This window comes from Chelon labrosus (genome assembly GCF_963514085.1).
Source record: "Chelon labrosus genome assembly, chromosome: 5".
Classification (NCBI taxonomy): domain Eukaryota; kingdom Metazoa; phylum Chordata; class Actinopteri; order Mugiliformes; family Mugilidae; genus Chelon; species Chelon labrosus.
The window spans coordinates 10,660,502-10,676,802 of NC_140341.1; the positions used below are offsets into that span (position 1 = coordinate 10,660,502).

Sequence of the window (16,301 nt, forward strand, 5' to 3'; positions counted from 1 at the left end):
CCAAGGTGTGCTCGGCAAGGAAAGCCCCGCTGTGGTCAATCAGCTGTAGCGTGCAGACAACCTCTGCTTGTTGCCCACATTTGTCTGTTGCTCCTTCTGCTAAAAGCATCCGCCATTATGAGCAACACTACGACCGTCAATTAATTTTGTTAACGTGGCGTGCAATACAAGCCTTCTGTCAGATGCAGAGTGCAATTATTTGTGTTCCCTGCATCTGCTGAATGACACTGGACATGTTATTGATCCCATCTCCTCCCTATGATAACCTTTAAGATGCAATCTTTAGGTCATTTCCATTAGAGAGTGCTAATCTATACATATAGACTCTTCTGTGGGTCCCTACCTATTGACTTCCTGTTAATATTACTACACTAGTGCACCAAAGTGCCTTCAGTTTTGAGTTAATACATTCCAAACCATAAAAAAGGAACAAGACCTGTTTATTTAAATAATTATTACAATTATTGTTTAAAATATTCAAAAAGCTGTAATGTATATGGACGAGGAGGTTGTTTAAAGGAGGGTGCGGAGGCTGAGAGAGGAACAGCTGGCCAAAGAACAATAAACCGGTAAACGAAACAAATACGTAACTCCGGACTCAACGGGGAATAGCACTAGCGTATCGTAACAAAATATTGGTAAAGTGAACGAGTTTCGTGGCAGATAATGCGTTATTTAGAGGCTGTGTTTCGGTGCCCCATTCACTCCCACTATATGGATATACGCAGATCTAAATATCGTCCTAACGACTCCAAAGTTATATTGGTGAGTAAACGATCTTATTTTATGCCAGAAATAAGGTCCAAGTTGTAAAAAACGGTAATTCACCTTTAAGAAGTTGATTTATACAATTGCATTTTTTCCAAAGAAACTTTACAGTACACACCTTCCACCGTACAAAAGCAATATCCGTGAGCAAATGACTGCTGTGCGCTTCACAATGCCAAATCGCCCATGGTCTCCCCTCTCCCTCTTCCAAATTGACTGTTTTCATTATGTGCAGTGATAAAACTTGACCTAGTGTAATTTACTTCACCAGCTTCGGTGCACAATTTCCTTCCTGCTCCTCTCTACTGCCTATGTCGCACACCGAATCACCTTCTGAAGTACCTGAGACAGCTCGCTGATTAGCTTGATGCTCACCATTTGCTGCGCATTTCTTACTTTTAGTTGCACTGGAGCGTTGGAGATGTTTTGGCTGTGGTGTGTCTGTCCTAAGTGACGATACTGCTGCATTTGTCTTAAGGCTTTTTAGATTGACATTAGCAACTAACATTAATGCAAACCACGCACCACAACCCTCTGTTAATATGCTGTTTCCAGTGCTGTTAACTGTATTATCAACTTATTATTTATTTTTTTATTCCTTTGATTCAGCTTTAAAATGCATGATCAAAGTGTGGGATTTTTATAAAGCTTAGATTCACGCTGCTACGCATAAACAAAGACACAGCTTTAGCATGCATGGGTGTGTTTGTGTGTGAGTGTGTTTGCACTCCACTAAGCAGCAGAATGAAAAGAGAAACAGAAGACGAGTAGGCGCGAGGAACTGGGAATTCATACTTTTCATCTTTGTTCCTCCGTGAGACCCGCGGAGGATACGTGGAAATGCAGATGGCATCGCCGTCGCTTCTCCGCGAATTGCATATTGCAGTCGCTATCAGAGCAAACACGTCTAGCCTGTTCACTGTATTAATGACCCTAGTTCTAGCCTAATTGCTTTCCCAGTGTGTAAATGTCAAGCACCGTGCAAATACAAATGGCACACTTGTGCTCGTTGCCTCAAGAGCGGCGTTATGTGCAAATGAGCAGCGGAGGGATGAGGGCTCGTAAAGCAACAAGTAGTACTCAGGAGCTCAGTAACCAAACAGTAACGTGATGCGCGTCATTTGCAAACTCAACACAGATCATGCACTCAGCAGTGCTTTTGGCTAGTTGTTTTGTAACTGTACTTTTCTGTGACCCTATGTTTCCTGATTGTATTTTGGAAAGTTCTTCCTTGGTGGTTCTTGTCTTGTTTGATTGTTGGATTGGTTTCTCCTTGTGTGCTCCGCCCTCATTAGTTTCACCCGTGTCTCATTAACCCCCTATATATATAGCCATGCATTTCCTTTTGTTTTCCGTCAAGTCGTCTGCGATGTTAACCCTGTTTGTCCTACCGTGCATTTCTTCATGTTTCTCATGTTCCCTACTTCTCTTCTGTTTGTGTAGTTGTTTTTGTTTTTTTTGATTCCCTGCCATTCTTGCAGCTCCTTTTGTTCCCTGGATTCCTGCTTTTGGGTCCTACCTCACCAGATACGTGACACCAACCCTGTAGGAGGCGGCAAGGGCAAAGGAACCACACTGTCATTGTCACCTTTCAGACTTTAAACTTTATTTTTTTCAATAAAATTCTTATATTTTGAGATGTTTGGTTTAAAACACCAGATGATGGGGAGGCCATCCTGTGCATCACTTTCTGCAGCTGAACCGTCTTTGCAACAGGTGCACAACAATTACTCTCAATGTTTGACACGTGGGTGGGAATGCACTTTCAATACAAAGAAAGATATTTTTAAATGAAACATATTTTGTCTTGTTTTGCTCAGGAAAGTCACCGCGAATACGGTTATCCACTTATTTTTAATCCTTCGTGCTGTTTTGCATCAGGGAATGACTCATAAAGAGACTTTCTTGAAGGTTACAGCTGTTTCAGAAGCACTTCTGTGTGTCGTGTCCACAGGTTTGCAGGTTCAAGTCTTGCTCAAGCTGTTCTCTGAAGTTGAATCAAAGTGCGGCTGTGCATGTGTGAAGGATGGAGCTTATTTTGCAGTGACAGAAAAGCCCAGCGTTCAGCTCGCCTGCAGGTGTAATAGCCTTGGTCCCCCCCCCCTTTTTTTTTTTCCCGCCTCCCATAAGAATCCTCCTTCCTTTTTTTGTTTCCACCCATGAAATGAAAGTAACATTTTATCAAGCTTCAGGCCTGCAGTTGTAAAAATCAATACAGTGGGAGCTCTTACAGAAAGGCTGTAAATCATGAAAATTCATTCTCTTAAATCAGAGCTAAGCCCGTCTCCACTGTGTATGTAGCTGTGAAGGTACTGCTGGAGGATTATAAAGTGCAATTACAGGGACAAGTGTGTTTGTGTGCACATGAGTTATACTGTTCCTTGTGCAAAACTGATTTTATTCCGTACTTAATCAAACATCTTAGTGTGAGAGAGCTCTATATTCTTATCTTTGCCTAGTTGCAGTAGGAATTGCTCTGACCTGTTACATGCAAATGTTTGCACTGCACCATCTTGTGGTTACGATACTTCCACCACAGCTTCTCTGCGGAGGACAGCGGGTCAGAAGAAGTTATTGTGTGATACGCCCACGCGTACTATTCCATTAAAAAGCTATTCACACTAGGAAACAACGTTCACAGGGATAGCAGTTACACTTGCGTGGCTTTTGGATGAAAACACGAGCCAAAGTTGAATTTCTGCACATATTTTCCTCTTGAGTAAAACACAGTATGTTTACCATAAGTCAGTGTACACCTTTGGCCCCATCCATGTGGGATGAAAACATTCTCCCAGAGAAAACTGTATAGGCAATTAAGTGGAATGCAGCTCCGAGCTCTTGGATTGGACCGATGAACGTCCCTGTGGACGAGTTTTCCCCAGGGAAACGAGATGATTTATATCTAGTGCACGGTGGTGTTTATCCCCATGTACCAAAGAGAAGTCGGTTTTAATGGAAATGAAAAGATAATAGAAGCACAATAGAAAACACAAGATTATTCAGTCTGGTTTGTAACAGAGCGCCTTAGTTGTACCTTCAACAGATCTACAGCTTTACGTGTTCAGCGCTGAAGGCAGGGATTCTCAGACATGCTCTCATCGCTGACAGTAGGATCTCCAAAACCAATCTGAGGGTAGTCCAACCGGGCCATCATCAAGTCCTTCTGGCTACTGCTTGTTGTCGCCTCATAGATCATCAGTGTCTAGAATGGTGACAATCCAACATCGTGCAAGAGAGCCAGCTTCCATAATGACAGCCTGTTTTAAGGAAAATTGGTGGTTTAGGAGGAGGACGAGCGCTTGTTCATATCTCAGATTGTGCAAAGAAAAACCACATGTCATGAATGGTATTTTAACATCAGCTCTAAATCTACAGGACTGTGGCAAAGGCTGTGTTGAAACTTGTGCCACAGTGCTTTTGGCTAGTCTTTAAGACCGCTGATAAAAAATGTTACAGTGGATTAGTCTGGGTGTCATAAAGATCTCACAGTAAACTGTGCTTTGCGATCTTGCCAACATTAAGTAATGGAAGAAGGCCAGCCTGGTTATGTTACTGATATGCTGAGTGATAGGTCTGAGTCAAAGGTAATAGAGGGAATATTTAAGCGTAAAGAGGTATCGCCATGCCGGTGCTCCTCCTCCTACACTGTGTCTGGTCATTTTGATATTGAAACAGATTAGCATGTATCAGAATCTTGCTTGCGCCAACCCCCAATGCCAATGTCCCCCGTTGACAATTTGGCGTCAGCAGCTATAGAGAGAGTCTCTGCTTCTTTGCATTCCAACTGATTTGAATTCAGTGAGTGAGTTTTCTTAAAAAAAACACAAACTCTGTGATGCCTGACTGACGGGATTTGGCTTATGGTTGAATAGCTGATTGGTAGGCCAGTTGGTTTCATGGTTCCTTTCCGGCTGAGTGATTGACTCACTTAGCCTTCCAGCTGTAACCATGCCACATTTTATCCTGAGAGAGACACAGACTGTTGGGGAATCCTCTGCTGTCTTTCCCCCTCATGCACAGACGCTCAGGCTGAGTGCTCTGGCTGCTTGTCAGCAAGCTTCCAGGAGAGATGGACGAAGCAAAATGGTCCAGTCAGATTCACAAATTCCAACGGGATGCTTTGTTTCTAACTTTTCAGAGTAAACTGTTCTGCGTTAACAGTACGCTTCCGACATCTGGCTTCATGCTCATCATTCATCACGCTCTTACGGTAGAAACTGTGCAATATAACCTAGTTAAAACTGTTCATAATACCAAAACTTGTAGTTATGTCTGCTTATGTAATGCTCCAGCATCCAGAGTACGCGCTGCACCAGAACCCCTGCCAATGCACGATAACCTAATTTCCCCTCCTTCATAATGTTACCATCCATGACAACCTCTGAGATGCCTCTCAGAAACACAGACAGCTCTAATGTCTTTGGCTCGATTTATATGTAAACTCGGCGCACTTATTGGTGAATGTGGTCACCAATAAGAATCCTGTTTACAAATGAACATGTATTACTGTGATTATCCTGTCGAGTTCAGCCTCTAAGGACCAAACCAGTAGATTTGTACAGTTTTGCTTCTCAGTCGCACATTGTTTAGAGTTCAATTTTCTTATAAGCAATTTCAGATGCGTACTATACACCGATCAGGCATAACATTATGACCACGGACAGGAGAAGTGAATAACATTGACCGTCTTGTGACAATACAATGTTCTGCTGGGAAACTTTTGAACCTGGCATTCATGTGGATGTTACTTAGACATGTAGCACCCACCTAGACCAGACCAGACACCCCCACCCCATAGCAATGACACTCCTTGATGGCAGGAGCCATCCCCAGCAGGATGCACACACACACAAAATCAACCTTAGGAACAGCTCAAAAAACATGAGGAACTGACCTGGCCTCCAAATTAACTAGATCCTAAACTGATCAAGTATCTGTGGGATGATCCACAGAGGCCCCTCCCCTCAACCCATAGGACCGAAAGGCCCCCACTAACAACATCCTGTTGCCAGACACCACAAGACACCCTCAGAAGGCCCATGCCCATTCTCTGATGGGTCACAACTGTCTTGGAGGAACCAGGGAGAGGAAGGTGGTCATATTGTTATGCCTGATAGGTGTCCATGTGATGATTCCAAACCATTGGTTTCCATTCATTTACATGAATATCAGTAGTAAGTGCCTGAAACGTGTTCTGATCTGTAGACCACCATGACACCATGGCAGATAAGGGTTACATGTTATTGACCGTGGACCACAATAGGAAAGTGGAAGTTAGGATTTATCCAAGTTACAGTCAGTGTGGAAAAAATGTCATTCAAATACATGTTCTTTTTAAAAATATATCAATTCCAAGGTAAAGTATCTGGATATGCAGAGTATTTATTATGAAGTAGCCACAGAAAATGCAATCCATTTTGTCAATAAGATTTATGCTCGCCACTTAGTCAAGAGAAATGCCTTTTCAAAACGAGACTACAGTCATTTTGACGTTCATTTGACAGCAGTATATTATGCTACTGCAGTGTATAGTAATGGAAGAAGTAGGAGCAGTTGAGTTAGTGAAGAGCTGCAGGAAAACTGCTGCAGGCCTCCAACTTCTCAGTCAGGTAACCAGCTCATTTGACTGTGCCCTGCTTTTCACAGCCTTATGTCCTGTGCAGCTAAAATCAGATCAGGTTTTTTCCCACAGAAAGATGGAAAAACTGTAAAAAAAAAAATACTGTATTCAAATGAATCTATTCTTTAAAAGAGGCAGCGATTAACATGCAGCTCACGGAAAAAGGATGTGTGCAACAAGCGAAGCTACTCTGAACATTTTGGCAACAACTCATTAAAACCCTGCCCTGTTCCAGGACCCTTGTCGAGCTTTTAACCCCCTAAATCATCCAGGTTCCGTTCCTGACATCAATGAAACCATGGAAATTTCAGCGTGCGCCCATTTGTCATAAGAGGTAGAAGAGCTCTGGCACAATTTCATGCCAAACCTGGTACCGAAATTGCACTGCAGTGCGTTTTATCTACATAAACACAACCTCCGCTGTGCCTATCCACCCACTCCCTGTAAGGTGTTACAAAAGACGGAAGGACAGGTGTACTTGACGGAATTGGCATCGCATTATCTGTATCTGCTTTTATGAAAATAGAAGCGTTTATGCTTTAGCCAAATGAAGGATATTTGTAGGTATAATGGCAAAATTGCTGCTGAAGGTACAGTTTGGCTCTTGAGCATTTGAAAGCCCCATAGCTAAGGTATGCTAAAACAAAGAAGACAGCTATGAAATATATACATATATATTATATTTTAACCCACTGACATACAGTACGTCACATTATACTACTCCTATTATTCTACCCTTGAAGATAGTTAGGTAGATGTATGGTATCTGTTTGTTAGCAGGATTGACTCAAACTAAATTACAGTGCTCATGAAAAAAATAGAGAATTTAACATAGCTACAGTGTTAGTCAACTTTTGGGGGCGGCACAGTGAAGTGGTGGTTAGCGCTGATGCTTCACAGCAAGAAGGTTCTGGGTTCGAATCCACGGGCCCACTGGGCCTTTCTGCATGTTCTCCCTGTGTCTGTGTGGGTTCTCTCCGGGTACTCCAGCTTCCTCCCACCGTCCAGAGACATGCTTTTTAGGTTCATTGGTGATTCTAAATTGGCCGTAGGTGTGAGTGTCTCTGTGTTAACCCTGTGATAGACTGGCGACCCTTCACAGGAACAAGCAGCTACATAAGACGAATGAATGAATGAATGGATATTTGGATCACAGATGACGGAAATCCGGTCCCAAAAGTCTGGTTTCTTGCTGCAGTCATTGTTAACTTCACATGCAAGAATGCAGAGTTGAACACGTTACACTCAGTTTAAAATCACTACATTTGCTTTGTTCGATGCATTTGCATAACAACTGCAAAATGTTAAGTTTCCTGTTTTACCTGCATGCAAGCAACGCGCTCAAACGTGATTGGCTGCTCGGACTACCAAACTCTTGTCCTATCAGATTCTGCACATTCATAAGCAGATATATGTTCATACACAGTTTAATAATAGCATGAGATGCCCCAAAAAAAGGATGAGTTGCTCTCTCCCCACATGCGGCACATAAATATATGCTCACTAGATGTGAGAGCTGAATTTAGGGAGATGTTTCAGTGCAGAACAGCTAAGGAGAGTCTGGGACAAGTGAATCTACAAGGGGAGGACATGCACTTCCTCTTTAAAAAAAGGAAGAAAAGCTGGGACAGTGTTCCTGAGGGTGTAAACAACTCAAACAGAGCAGAGAGAGGAGAAACAGCATTTTACCTGCAGACACACCTCCTCTCTCTCTCTCTCTCTCTTTTTTTTATTCTGTATGCACAGTGTAACTCTGCGTTTGCAACATGTCTGAGATATGCTCGTCAGCTTGTTGCTCAGGGATGACTGCTGGCTCGCCTGACAAGAGACGACTAGCCAATCTAGCAACAATGTGGCCGCCTTGACACCAATCTGGCACCAATTTACGGATCAACAGCGGCAGAGTGGACAAACACACACACACACACACACATTTGAAACCGCCCCGATCCCTGCGTGGGTGGCTGCACTTTGTGTGTTTGCTCACCAGCAGACTCTTCTGCAATGTCTTTTTTATTTTTTTTTTAATTTAGTGTGAGCCAAACGTTTTTCTCTCCTGCAGACCTTACTGTCTCCTGCAGTGATTTATACCAAGGTCTTATAATGTTTGCCACATTCCAGACATGACTTTAACTGAATCATCAAACCAAGACGTAATAAAGAAATAACAAAAATCAAGATTTCTGCGGCAAATAGAAGTAATAATTTCACACTGGGAAGATAGCTGACTGGAGAATTTGGTTTAGTCAGACAAAACTGACATAAATCTTTAGCCATATTCCTTTATCTGGTCTTTCTTACCTCTTAGCCAGCGATCCAGTCGTGTCCGCGTGCATTTTAAATAAGATTCTGTGCAAGCATCAGGGAATATCTTTTACATTTTATCAAATTCTCTTAGTTCGTCTTGTTCAACCAGTAGAGTGCTTCACACCCGGCACATTTCTAAACCCGGATCATAAATCTTTATCGGACATCGCATGCCGCGGGTTCATATCCCGCAGAGAACAGCAACACTTCAGTACAACATTTCTGTGTCTGTGTGGGTGGGTTTGTAATGAGCCGGGGGAGCTGCACCGGTTCAGTGTTAAAGGGCCTCTGCCTTCAGGGAGACTTTATTGAAAGCTTAAGTGCTTCTGGTGGCCAAGCACTTTAAAGGTGTCACAGTTTTTTGTTTTTTTTGTTGACATCCTTCCGGTAAAAAAAAAAGAATAAATCGTGCTGTGACTCGGGCCAAATAGGATGTATTGAAACAGCATGTTAAAGCTAGTGTCCGTAAATGATTGGAAATGAATGGCTGTTAAACAAAAATAGCTCTACTTCACCGGGTTGTTTTATGGCTGCAGATTTCGGTCTACTTCAGTAAATAAGAAAATAAAATGACACCATCTATGTGTATGGAGTGCAGAAGGTGGTTAATATTCACCATTTGTATCCATTTAAACACTTAGATTTTAAAACTTCAAACATAAAGGATCATTTAAAGTGGTTTTGAAGCTCAGCGCGTTGGCTGCGGCCACCGCTGTCTTGGCAGCGCCTGAGAGCACCTAATACCGCTAATACGAAAATGGGCAGCGAGGTGGCGCGTGAGCGGAGACGAGGCGGAGCGGTCGACGCCTGTGGAGACCAAAACCTTTTCGGAGCAAGCTGTAAACATTTTGTTGTAAAGTGGAGCATTTTAACAGGACTCTCTTGGGGTGCCAGCCTTAAGGGGCCACTTGAGGAACTGCACTTTGGCGTTGGCTTCTTTTTTTTTTATTAGCCCCCCGGAGCCAAAGTCGCTCATAAAACACGATATGATTTACACACTGGAGTCAGTTAGGGAGAGCATGACAACGCACACTTTTGTTATCTGCAAGATCCAAACGTCTGTGATGAAAAAAGAACAAAGTAAAGAGATATTTCTGAGACTTACTTTGACTTCAGTCCTGGTTTTCTGTGTGCAACTTCTCAAAGGCTTTTCATATATATAAAATAAACTTTCACCTTCTGATGCCACACTCCACTCTGTCTGTGGTTTAAGTAATCTTTTGAATTATGTACCGGAAAGTATTTTTTAAAGATATAATCAGCGCATACAGTGGGCTTTTATTGAGTCATGTGACTTCAGATCATGCCAGGCAAAAAAAAAAGAAGAAACTGTACAATGTGTGTGTGTGTGTGCACTGTTCATCCAGCTGTTCGCCGGCGACTCTCCTCATTTGCTCAGTGTCTCCTTTTCCTCCTCTCGGTTGGATAATCAGACAGGTCTGGGCGAAAGCCCCCACTGTCTGCACACACACTCTCGACGTGACTCTTATACATATGAGAGCAGCTTAGCATTGTGAATGCGGCTCAGCTTTCTGGAGGTTGACCTTTTTCCATGGATTAATAGGTTTTATGCTGGCAGCATTAATAAACAATTTCTTGGTTTCCACAGTGAGGTTGTGAGCAGTCACTCTGCATATTAATGTAAACCCCCACCCACCACCATCCACCGCCACCACTCCCCATATGAGCCTCCTCTCACCTACTTTTAGGTGGTTGTGCTCTGCAATCACGACCTGTTTTGTGTTTTTTTTTTTCCCCCCCTGAGGATCTTTGTTTTAGAGTGACTCTCTTCACTCTGGTTTTTAATGCCTATTCACTCCCTTTCAAGGCTTTTTACTTTAAACTCCCACTCTCTCCATCTGTCTGTTTTTTATCCGTTATTTTTTTCAATGGTAGACTATTCCTCTCCGGATCCACCCTTTCCTTCCAGCCCCACACCTTTCTCCCTGTCTGAATCAACCCAACTGTGTTTTTATATTTTCTGTTTTGCTGCGAATCTTCTTTATTTCCGTCCCTGTGGTTTTTTTTTTTCTTCCTTTCTTTGGTGACTGGGGCTGATTATGTAGGGCTGAGCAGTTTTGGCCCTCACGCTGTCTGTGGCCAAGGTCAATTATGGCCTACCCAGTCGGAGCATGGCCAATCACGAGCCAGGGAGCCACTGATGTGGAGCGCCAGGCAGGGGAGATCGAGCGGGAAGAAAATCAACCGTTTGGTGCCTCAAAAATGATTCGATTTTCCGCTGGTGTGAAAGTGTGTGCAGCGTCTGAGTCTCCTTCTCCTTGTTCTCCTTCAATGTCACCCATATATGGGTTTGATGTAGGGCAGAATTATACAGCAGACGGCTCTAAATGTAAAGGTTCCTTCACTGAAGTTCTGACTCAGCTCAGTTTGCTTGAAAGGATAATTAAAGCAAAAGGACATTAAAGATTAAAGATTTCGTTTTTTTACGGTGCTGTCATGAATTATATCAGAATTTAATTGCTTCCCATTGATAGTGTTGACAGTCACATGAAAATGTTTTTTTTTCAAGGTAAGCACCACTGGTTGTTAAGTTAAAGAACAGTGTTTGCTTCAGCTTAATAAAGTCCCAGTGGAGATTGGGCTTAGCTGAGGCGCCGTCAAGGTGTTCAGATAATTTGTCGACTATTGCCTAACGAAAAGAAAGTTCGTAGAAGGTTTTGCAGGAGCCCATTTAACAAAACTCCAGTGGGATGTTGTTGTTTTCTTCAAATTAAAGCCTCAAAACAAGCTCTACGAAGCAGACAGTGACAGAACCTGATTTATTAAGTGGTTCTTAATAAAGACGGTAATTTGCGGTGAGGTCAGACCATAGACTGTATATAAATATGCACTTCCTCTTACTGGCCAAACCGACTGTGTTTTCCCAGGGATACGGGCGGTGCCATCTAGTTACTTGCCACTGACTGCACTTATTTACGTAATTATTTTTTTAACTCTCACGATCCTACGGGAGACTTCAAAGAGCAATGTCACATCCTGCGTCAAATAACTAACTAAAATGAGACTTCTCAGAATAATTGACACTTGAATATGCATCAACATTACATTAACTACCTAAAATGACAGAAACCATCCTTGAAAAAAAAAAAATAAAAATTGATATGTACTTTGGTGTTTTAATTTGGTTCCATCCACTAACATGGAGGGGGTGGAGCTTATGACCTATACTGCAGCTGGCCACCAGGGGGAGCTCTACTTGCTTTGGCTTCACTTTTGAGGAGCTGTTCCTCAGACTTTATACAGTCTGTGGATCAGACTGAAACAAAACAGTGAAGTTGGAGACTGTACGAACCAAAACAACAAGCTGAAAGAGGCTAAAAGACGGGAACGGCCGAACTGGGTGATTAAAATGCCAAATTTTCTTTTCATTTTACATATATTCGTTTGACCTTGTTATCATATTTGTTGATTGTCACATCGATGAGGCAAATGACTACCTTAAACAAAAGTGTTTTTACCTTTGTGGCAACAATTTGGGGAAGGTCCTTCCCTACTAGAACATGAAAATGTTACACATGACTTGGGTGTCTACAAACTTTGATAAAATGAGAAGAACTGTCCAAAGTAAAAGGCCCAGAGACAAAGATCATGATAAAGGACATGGTATTGACATTTGTCACGCTTGAAATGCAATCGTCAAACAATGAGCCTGTCTGCTGCCTTCACTGCTCCGAACTAAAAACCCAGCTGATTACGGTGACTGGTCGTGTCACTCCACAAACAAACCACCTCCACTCGCTCAGCCTCCGTAAACAAAGACCTGCGTCTGTGTGAAGGCATTTGATTATCTACAATTATGGCCCCGGTGCCAGCTTGGGTGTGATTGCGTCGACTCAAGGCTGTTTTGTGGATGTTGTATAAGTAATCAGCGCTGGGCTAAACCTGGACCGGCATCAAAATGAAGTCTCTAATTACAGCAGTCAACCAACCTGGGGTGCTGCTCACCTGACGGGGGGAAAAAATAAAAAGCTGGAATTAATTACCTAACTAAACAACTCAAGGAACCATGAAGGTAAAACAGTTTTGCCTTCTAATCGGCTCAGGAACAGAGTTTGCTTTAGCACGAAAGGAGCATGTTTAACACATCTTTCGGCGCATTGGGTTTAACAAATAAACCTTTGTTCTGTGTCGCTGGCTAAAGATCAGCAGAGGGAGGATAGTGTTTTATATGTAAATAACATCCTTCGCTTGAGATAAGACTTCCCCTGTTATGTAGAGTCTGCCAGGGAGGACATACCCCGGCCCCTCTTGACAACTTGGACATAATAAGCAGCCATTTGATAAACTACCGCTTGCTGCTGATACACGTAAATGACAACAGGGTTGAGCTTGCGCGTCGTCCCAAGGGAATGTTTGTTTGTATAATATAATACACGCTAGACGTCCTCGCGCTCAGGGCTTTATCATGTAAGGTTAAATTTATGTTGCTTGTCTGCCTATCACTGGATTTCTCTGCTCGGCGTCTGCGGCGTGCCACAGAAGGAAGCAGCATGCATAAATAGTTCTGATCCTAATCCCTACATTTACTACTCCAACGGAATAATAAAATAGCGCAAAGTTAACTCTCTTGCCGGTTGTAATCACAGAAGAGATAGAAGAAAGTGAATGTTGAATTTCCCCAACACGTATCTCACCTAGCAAATCACCACTCCGGCTTCTCTTTGTCTTCCTGCACTGACAGTTTTGACCCTTTCTTGCTGTAACTGAATCTGCAGAATCACAGAGCCTCTTCCACATTTTTTATTTTTTTTTGACATGTCAGCTGACGATGTTGTTATGAATCGTGCCTTTTTCTTTTTTGTGCCTTCCAACACAGAGATGCCTCAGCAAGTATCTAGGGTAGACTCAAAATACAGCCGGGTGCTTATTCTCGGGATCATTACTGTGAACCCAAGTGTCTCTCTCTCTGCTCCTTCCCCGCTCAGCTCTGATTTCAGATGAATAGCGTCTGGACGACAAGCTCTGACAGGAGCTACTCGGCAAAGGGCTAATTACAAGATAATCATGGCATCGTGTGTCCTGTGCTCAAAACGGAAACGGAGCCCATAAATAATTCCCTGTTCTGCTACCGGAGCTTCGTAAAGAGAGGGTTCCATATTTTTGTTTTAGGAATGGTAACGCTGGATTAGTTTGTCTCCCAATTTATTCCAGGTTGAAATATCTCAACTAACAGTTGGTGGATCCATAGCTGATGTTGTCATACTTGAGTTTTAGTATCTTTAGATTCCCTTGAACTCTAAAACCGATTATCATGATGCCCAGAGGATGAATCCACTTGACTTAGGTTCCATCCACTTTTCATTTAGCATTAATCCAGTAAAATATCTCAACATCTACTCAATATTCATGGTTCCTAGAGATGCATTGGCTTTTAATCTGCCGCCCCCAGGAGGTTGACCTTTGTGGCTGGAGTGAAATGTTACAATCAGAAAGATCATCAGCAGCATTGTCACGTTCAAAACAGTGTTTGGTTTCACCAAACACATACAGAGCTAAGAACAGTCAAGTCAGCCTGACAACTCAGTGTTCTGCTGGGAAACTTTTGGACCTGGCATTCATTCATGTGGATGTAGACATGTAGCATCCACCTAGACCGGACCAGGCACCCCCACCCCGTAGCAATGACACTCCTTGATGGCAGCAGCCATCCCCAGCAGGATGCAGACACACAAAAGCAGTTTAGGAACAACTCAAAAAAGGTGTTGACCTGGCCTCCAAGTTCCCTAGATCCCAAACTGATCAAGTATCTGTGGGATGATCCATGGAGGCCAATACCCTCAATCCACAGGACCAAAAGGACCCCCACTAACCACATCCTGTTGCCAGACACCACAGGACACCCTCAGAAGGCCCATGTCCATTCTCTGATGAGTCACAACTGTTTTGGAGGCACAAGGGAGACCTACACAATAATAGGAAGTTGGTCATAATCTCATGAATGATTCGTGTATTAGCATCCTGACAGGCTACAAACTAAGACTGTGATATAAAAATTAGTTCCCTGTGGTAAAGTGGTGGTATTACATGCAACACAACCATTGTAACTATACAACAGTTTGCTAGTTTTTGCTAATACTGTATCCTCATGTAACGTTCTCAGAGACTTTGACATTGAAAACCACCGCAGAACAGATGACTGAGAGAACGTACAGCGTCTGTGGTGATGTGAACCAGCTCAGTGTGAACTGCCCACAACAGATGTGGTGAAACTCTCCCTTTGTGATGAGTGCGCTTTGATTAATACACCCCTTTGAATGGCTTTATTTTTAGCCTGCCAGGGCGGACAGTGTGGAAATGCTTTTTAATACCCTTCTGGTTGGAGATGAATGGCTAACAGCAGAGAGAGATGCGGCGCCTCGGTGTTCATTTGTCATTGCTAGATTGAGGTGTAAGGGATGGAAGAATCACCTGATTAGTTTTGTCATTATTCCACCGACGTTCAGGGCGCAGTCGTGGATAAATTGGCAAAAGCGGACGTGTTATTTAGGAAGGACGATCCCCTTTGGATTTTACCAATGATGAAGAAAATAGGACCCAGCAAAGAGAGTCTGGCTCGACGAATGGGAGGGAGTGCTGAGGTCCAGGGGTCAGAGCCTAACCATATATACTTTCTGCCAGGAACACGAGCTAATTGACTAAACGAGTGCTCCTACATCTATTGTCAAGGTTAAGGCCAAGGAGAGAATGAGAGTTGCATTTCACCAGAGCAGGTCATTAGGTTTGGCTCGGATCAGACATGATTACAGCGGGACGAGCTCTGCAGTGCTCATCCCTTTCAAGACAGGTGGAAGCACGGAGTTCATTTTACCTGCCGAGGCAGTTTCTGTGCCGACCGTAACGTTTTTTGTTTTTTTTTTCCTGCACACTGCAAGAAGGAAATAAAGGTGACATTTGTCCTGGTGACCTCTGTACGGCTTTAAATATAAATTATGAATCTGACCTCTGCTTCATCCTCCCACAATGTGAAATATGAATCATTGATTGCTTGGATGTCTCCCACATACATTATAGTCAAAGAGATCTCATATGCATTGTTTATAAGGAATAAAAAGATATTTTCACAACCTGTCTGGTGCTGTGTCTGTGTCCGCAGGAACTCTTTACAGCGGAATGCAAGTTCAAAGAGTCGGTGTTCGAGAACTACTATGTGATCTACTCGTCCATGTTGTACAGACAACAGGAGTCGGGGAGAGCTTGGTTCCTAGGGCTCAATAAAGAGGGCCAAGCCATGAAGGGGAACCGAGTGAAAAAAACAAAACCAGCTGCTCACTTCCTGCCCAAGCCATTAGAAGGTACGTAATAACAGGGAGTGAGATTTAATACGAGTCTCAAATAGTGAGATAAATGAATGTGAATGTAAACATGTGAGACAAAAGCTAAGACTGCCCTGAACACTTGCACTCCTTACATACCTACATTGTTGATTCTGCACCAATCAAGCATAACATTATGACCACTGACAGGAGAAGTATAATAACATTGACCATCTTGTGACAATTCAATGTTCTGCTGGGAAATGGTATTTGTGTGGATGTTACTTAGACATGTGTCACCCACCTAGACCAGACCAGACACCCCCACCCCA

At 43.0% G+C, this 16,301-nt stretch overlaps 1 protein-coding gene across 2 annotated transcripts in view; it reads left to right on the forward strand.

Moving 5' to 3' along the window:
• Positions 1-16,301, forward strand: part of fgf14 (fibroblast growth factor 14) — a 99,739-nt gene that overhangs the window by 81,612 nt on the left and 1,826 nt on the right. For both annotated transcript variants that reach the window (XM_084545105.1, XM_084545106.1), the window contains exon 4: positions 15,810-16,008. In XM_084545105.1, the coding sequence (XP_084401231.1) occupies positions 15,810-16,008 (199 nt within the window). The remainder of the gene's footprint in view (positions 1-15,809; positions 16,009-16,301) is intronic.